The following is a 6,934-nucleotide window of genomic DNA, read 5'->3' as shown; positions in this document are numbered from 1 at the left end:
GCCCGGCTTTCTAACTTATTTCCTAGTGGCCCCTCGTGGGCTTGCCTTGTGGGCCGATAGGGGAAAAAAACCCCTTACTCATACAATGCTAGATCCATACAATATTTGGTGGTAAGGAGTAACTTGGTGCAATGGATATATGTGCTTTGTAGGAGGATATGATCCTGTTATGGACTCCATCATGTAAATGGTGTGATTTTTCTTCTGAAAAATGATTCATTTAGAAAGAGACCTCATAAAAATAAATCCACAACTTATATAAATTGATGTGATATGTCAAATCAACTTTATAGAAAAAAAAAACTTCAAATCAAACATATCACATTAAGTCACATTAGTTTATAATGAATTTTTACTTTTACGACCTCTCTTTATGGATGTAGCCCTCTTTTCTTTATGGCAAAATAATCCATATCTCATGAGTCTTTCTTCTCTATTGCAGTTGGGGAAGAAGAAAATGGTGGAAGAATACTCCAAGCCAATTGAGAGAGAAATGCAACTGTTAATACAGAAACAAAATTTTCTGTGTAGTAATTTTAGGAATCAATAAGTAGTTTGCATAAATCATTTTCAGTAATGTTTGAAAAAGTTGTATATGTTTACCAATAAACTGTTTCTACAGATATATAAATTCAAAAATGTCGAAATCAATGCAATGACATGTGAACCTTTCCTGTTATTGAATTTATATTTTTAAAAGTGAAATCAAGAGATTTCTAAGATACATGTATCATTAGAAGATAAAGGTTTCAACCCTAACAAGATCCTATATATAAAAGTAAATTTACAAACTGACGTGATTTGATATGATATATTAAATTATAAAAATAAAATTATTTTTATTATAAAGTAAACTAACATATTATATAAAGTCATATAAATACGTAAATTTATTTTTATAAATTATCTTTATAGCTGTAACGTTCAGGGTGGATAAGTCAAATCAAAAAACAAGTGGCACCAGCAATCCTTCATGGGCTTAGATAGTTGAGTGTTGTGGCAGCTTGCCCCATTCTAGACCTTGTAAACTAATCATATAGATAAAAACCTCTTATGCCACCCAAAGCCCTTAAGAAATAAAAAGACCCCTAAAAAATAGCACTCATTAAAACGCTTAAAAGAATATAATAGAAAGTACATCCATTGAGCGTGAGTTTATTTCTTCATAAATAAAAAGGCAAATTTTCTCTGCCATTGACCTTCAGGCATGCTAAAACTACAAATGGTATTACCACTTGCTTGGAGTTTCTTGGGATTCAGCAAAGGTCATGCACAACTTTTAAAGTTATTGACCAAAATGATATGACCAAAAAGTTGAGACTGTTCTGTTTTTGCCATAGAAAGCAATGGCTTTGCTAATCGCAGATCTCCTCTAATCTCTATACTCTTTGGAGGGCAGTTGGCCTGGACGTCACTCGTGACTATGGGAATGGAAACTCAGATATTTTTGCTGGCATATCCAGAGGACTATTCATAAAGAAGAAAAGCCCGTTTGAAAACAAATCATCTCTATCTCAACCGCTTAATCAAGCGTACATTCATCTAGTGGGGTTCTTTGTGTAGATAAATGAAAGTCAAGGCGGCTCGTGGAAACCCAGAATAAATAAACCAGGACATCCAAAGTCATGAGCATGTGTGTAGATAAATGTAAAGAGTACATATTAGGATAATCGAAATGACATTTGGGGAATCATATTGAGAAGTTGTCAAAACTACTCTTCAAATCAAAATAATTACCAATGGGAACATAGATGCTGACTATAACATGGCACATTGGCAAAGAAAAAAACTCATTTAATTTCTCAGGAGTTTGAGACATTTGAACAAGTGAAATACCTCTGTCACAGAAAGGCACCATCTTCCCACTTTTCCCAATGGCTACAGTTCTTAGATCACTTCATCTTCTAACGATTCTCTATATTTCCAGTTTTCCCTTGTACTTTGCTCAAGATGAAAGCCAATTCATCTACAATGGCTTCAGTCAAGCCAATCTATCTCTTGATGGAAGCGCAAAAATTCACCGTAATGGTCTGTTGCAGCTAAACAATATTTCAAACCATCAAGTTGGTTATGCTTTCTACCAATTTCCTATAAAGTTCAGCACGATTTCGTCTCTTTCATTTTCTACAAACTTTGTGTTTGCCATGGTTCCTCAAGAACCAGAACTCGGTGGACATGGCATACCCTTCACCATTAGTCCCTCGAGGAACTTTGATGCTACAGCAGCTGCATACCTGGGACTCTTCGATTTTTCAAATAATGGCCATACGTCCAACCACATATTGGCCATCGAGCTTGATACTGTTGAGAGTCCTGAATTTGAAGATATTGACAAAAACCATGTGGGAATTGATGTGAATGACCTAAGATCACTTGTATCAGCTCCTGAAACATATTATTCCAATGACGAAAGGAGGAACATAAGCTTGGAGCTCATAAGTGGGAATGCAATGCAACTTTGGATAGACTATGACGAAGCAGAAAAGTTGTTGAATGTAACACTGGCCCCAATTAGAACCCCAAAACCAAACTGGCCACTCTTGTCAAGGCCGATCAATCTGTCTGAGATCGTGCTGGAATCTATGTATGTTGGTTTCTCTGCTTCCACAGGTACACTTGCAAGTGACCACTACATTCTTGGATGGAGTTTTAATAAAAGTGGGCAAGCACAAAGCCTCGACATTTCGAGACTCCCAACACTTCCCCCACGCAAGAAACGAATAGTAGCGATCCGGGCTCTTCTTATAGTAGTAGTGGTTCTGCTGATAACGATAATTGGAGCTGCTTACTATTTTAGGAGGAAGAAATATGAAGAAGTACGTGAAGAATGGGAAAGTGAGTATGGCACTCACAGGTTCAGCTATAAGAGTCTCTACAAGGCAACCAAAGGTTTCAAAGCAAAAGAGATTACTGGAGGAGGAGGTTTTGGAAAGGTTTATAGAGGAACACTTCCTTCTAATGAGCAAATTGCAGTCAAGAGAGTCTCCCATGATTCCCAACAGGGGATGGAGGAATTTGTGGCTGAGATCATTAGCATGGGAAGATTGAGACATAGGAACTTGGTGCGGCTCTTGGGCTATTGCCGGCGCAGGGGAGAACTCCTCTTGATCTATGATTATATGCCCCATGGAAGCCTTGACAGGTTCTTATACAGCAATGGAAGAAGACACCTTAACTGGCTTCAAAGATTTCAAATCCTCAAAGGAGTAGCATCTGGCCTTCTTTACCTCCATGAAGGGTGGGAACAAATTGTTATACACAAAGATATAAAAGCAAGCAATATCCTATTAGATGCTGAAATGAATGGAAGGCTAGGTGATTTTGGCCTTGCCAGATTATATGACCATGACACAAATTCACAAACTACCCTTGTGGCTGGGACTGTCGGTTATATGGCTCCAGAGCTTACTAGAACGGGGAGGGCAACCACTTACACTGATGTGTATGCTTTTGGGGCTTTCATGCTAGAGGTCGCTTGTGGAAGGAAGCCAATAGAGCGAATGGCGATGGCTGAAGAATTAGTTTTGGTTGATTGGGTCTTTAAGTGCTGGAGCAAAGGAGCTATCCTCCATGCTAGTGATCCTAGATTGGAAGGTAATTAGGTTGTGGAGGAAATGGTATTGGTTTTGAAACTAGGACTCCTCTACTTACATGTAAATCTAGATGCTAGGCCTAGCATGAGGAGAGTGATGCAGTTTTTGAATGGCGATGCTGATTTGCCAAATATTCCAAATGACAGTGCTTCTTTTGGTACATTCACAAGTAGTGAAACATTCGATTTCTTATGGTCACCTCCGTCACCATTTGTCCAGTCTTCTGATCCTTCCATGTCTTGCACCGTTTCCATCTTTAAAGGTGGTTGAATTAGCTACCTCATCCCACGAGTAAACTACTAGATCATGGATGTATACTTTGGACCAAGTCAACCCATGGCACACACAAAGCTTACAGATAACTTGGTGCATAGGGTAATTAAAACATGTGAATAATATGATGTATATGTATACAGTTTCTTTCGATAATAAATAAATGCGTTTACAAAACTGATGTTAGTGCTCTACTTGAGATCTTTGTATTACTAAAGATTTAACTATGCTGTTAAAATATTTACCCTTGTTTGTTTTCTTAGATGAAATAGGATGAGTTGAGATGAAAATTAAAAATTAGATAAAATATTATTAAAATATTTTTTTAATATTATTATTTTTTAAAATTTAAAAAAATTGAATTATTTATTTTATTTTTATGTGAGAATTTAAAAATATCATAATGATTAGATGATATGAGATGACTTGGAGAAGATTTATCATGTCTCCAAAAACCAGGTTTACAGGCTCACCAAATCTCAGTGCTTTACGCTTGCATATTTCTGGTCCGAACCTATTCATTAAACCGTGCAACACCTAGAGGATCATTGCTCCATTCAACCATGGAAAAGACTTGGGTCTTATATTTTTGGATAATTAAAACTTTTCATAATTTCCTTTTTAAATATCATTTAAATATAAAATATTTTTCAATTTGAATTTTTTAAATTCTCATCTAATCATTATCTAATCATTACAACTTTTAAGAATTTCAAACTAAAAAATAATAAATAATAATTTTTCAAATTTCAAAATAAAAATTATATTAAAAAATAATATTCAAATAATTTTTAACTCTATAATATTTTTATTTAATTTTTTCTCACATTTTTCAAAATTAAATAAAACAACTTAACTCAAATTATTTCACTATTATTTACAGAATTATGAAATACTTCAAATATCAAAGCATGCCTCTCGAGGTCATAAAGTTTTGGTGATGTGAATTGCAAACTTATCACAATTGATAGATGAGTCCATTGTTCCGAATACTAATAGAATTGAAAAATAATGTGGAATATCTTTTCTTAAAAGAAAAAATTTAAATAATAAATCCTCATTTCTAACGGATGAATAATTTTTACAAAGAGTTTATACGAGGTTAAAAAAAGCCCAGTCGAAAAAAAAAAAATTTATTCTAATGAGCGAAATAAAAAATGCCCAAAAATTTTCAGACTAATGCACTTAACATCCAAAGAAATGGTAAAAGGAAATATAGGGAGGGAAAGTTAGGACTGACATATTATACTTTCCTTTATAACCATATCATTGTTTCCCAAAGGAAATTCTAATTCGAAAGAGTTACAAAATTTCTTAACCAACAATTATTGTTTTTTAAATTTCCTCGAGAGAACATTGATAAATAACATCTGTTTTGGAAATTCCATGCCTTGATCACGTAAGCGCCAATTCCCATTGATAAATAAGTTTAAGATGCACAAGAGGCGAAAGTTCAAAGTGGTCGCTAACATCTTCACCAAGCTTTGGAATGTTGGTGCAGATGGGGCTACAAAATAAAAAATAATGAGAGAAAAATTTGTTTTAAGGTGCGTTGTAATATCGCTTTCTTTAAGATAATATTCATTTCCGGGCTCTTCTCATAGTAGCAGTGATTCTACTGATAACGATAACTGGAGCTGCTTACTATTTTTGGAGGAAGAAATACGAGGAAGTACGTGAAGATTGGGAAAGTGAGTATGGTACTCACAGGTTCAGCTATAAGAGTCTCTACAAGGCAACCAAAGGTTTCAAAGCCAAAGAGATTATTGGAGAAGGAGGTTTTGGAAAGGTTTATAGAGGAACACTTCCTTCTAACGAGCAAATTGCAGTCAAAAGAGTCTCCCATGATTCCCAACAGGGAATTAAGGAATTTGTGGCTGAGATCATTAGCATGGAAAGATTGAGGCATAGGAACTTGGTGCGGCTCTTGGGCTATTGCCGGCGCAGGGGAGAACTCCTCTTGATCTATGATTATATGCCTCATGGAAGCCTTGACAGATTCTTATACAGTAATGGAAGAAAACACCTTAACTGGCTTCAAAGATTTCGAATCGTCAGAGGAGTAGCATCTGGCCTTCTTTACCTCCACGAAGGGTGGGAACAGACTGTTATACACAGAGATATAAAAGCAGGCAATGTCCTATTAGATGCTGAAATGAATGGAAGGCTTGGTGATTTTGGCCTTGCCAGATTATATGACCATGACACAAATTCACAAACTACGCTTGTGGCTGGGACTGTCGGTTATTTGGCTCCGGAGCTTACTAGAACGGGGAGGGCAACCACTTACACTGATGTGTATGCTTTTGGGGCTTTCATGCTAGAGGTCGCTTGTGGAAGGAAGCCAATAGAGCGAATGGGGATGCCTGAAGAATTAGTTTTGGTTGATTGGGTCTTCGAGTGCTGGAGCAAAGGAGATATCCTTCGTGCTAGTGATCCTAGATTGGAAGGTAATTATGTGGTGGAGGAAATGGTATTGGTTTTGAAAATAGGACTCCTTTGCTCACATGTAAATCCAGTTGCTAGGCCTAGCATGAGGCAAGTGATGCAGTTTTTGAATGGCGATGCTGATTTGCCGAATATTCCATATGACAGTGCTTCTTTTGGTACATTCACAAGTAGCGAAACATTCGATTTCTTATGGTCACCTCCGTCATCATTTGTCTAGTCTTCTGATCCTTCCATGTCTAGCACCGTTTCCATCCTTAAAAGTGGTTGAATCAGCTGCCTCATCCCACGAGTAAACTACTAGATCATGGATGTATACTTTGGACCAAGTCAACCCATGGCACACATAAAGCTTACAGATAACTTGGTGGTGGAGAGGGGAAGAAGAACCATGATGTAGATGTATACAGTTTCTTTTAATAAATATACATTTCCAAAACTCATGTTAGTACTCTACTTGAGATCTTTATAGATTTCTCATTTAGGCAGTGTTTGCAGAAACTAGGTTAGAGGCTCACCAAATCTTGGTAATTTAAACTTGCATATTTCAAGTCCGAACCTAATCATTACGCTATGCCACACCTAGAGGATCATTGTTCTATTCAACCTTCCAAGAGACT

At 36.4% G+C, this 6,934-nt stretch overlaps 1 protein-coding gene across 1 annotated transcript; it reads left to right on the top strand.

Moving 5' to 3' along the window:
• The first annotated feature begins 1,874 nt into the window (after nucleotides 1-1,874).
• Nucleotides 1,875-6,534, top strand: LOC109015162 (probable L-type lectin-domain containing receptor kinase I.5). Its single transcript, XM_035685567.1, has 2 exons — nucleotides 1,875-3,142; nucleotides 5,865-6,534. The coding sequence occupies exons 1-2, from the start codon at nucleotides 1,875-1,877 to the stop codon at nucleotides 6,532-6,534; spliced, it is 1,938 nt and encodes a 645-aa protein (XP_035541460.1).
• Nucleotides 6,535-6,934: the final 400 nt, after the last annotated feature.

Source organism: Juglans regia, chromosome 14 (genome assembly GCF_001411555.2).
Source record: "Juglans regia cultivar Chandler chromosome 14, Walnut 2.0, whole genome shotgun sequence".
Taxonomy (NCBI): Eukaryota; Viridiplantae; Streptophyta; class Magnoliopsida; order Fagales; family Juglandaceae; genus Juglans; species Juglans regia.
This window is presented reverse-complemented; position numbering and strand designations above follow the sequence as displayed.

Coding starts and splice junctions, on each gene's coding strand:
- LOC109015162 (XM_035685567.1), top strand. CDS start 1,875: ATGGCTACAGTTCTTAGATCACTTCATCTTCTAACGATTCTCTATATT. Junction 3,143..5,864: donor CCCCATGGAAGCCTTGACAG/GTTCTTATACAG, acceptor AAGCCTTGACAG/ATTCTTATACAGTAATGGAA.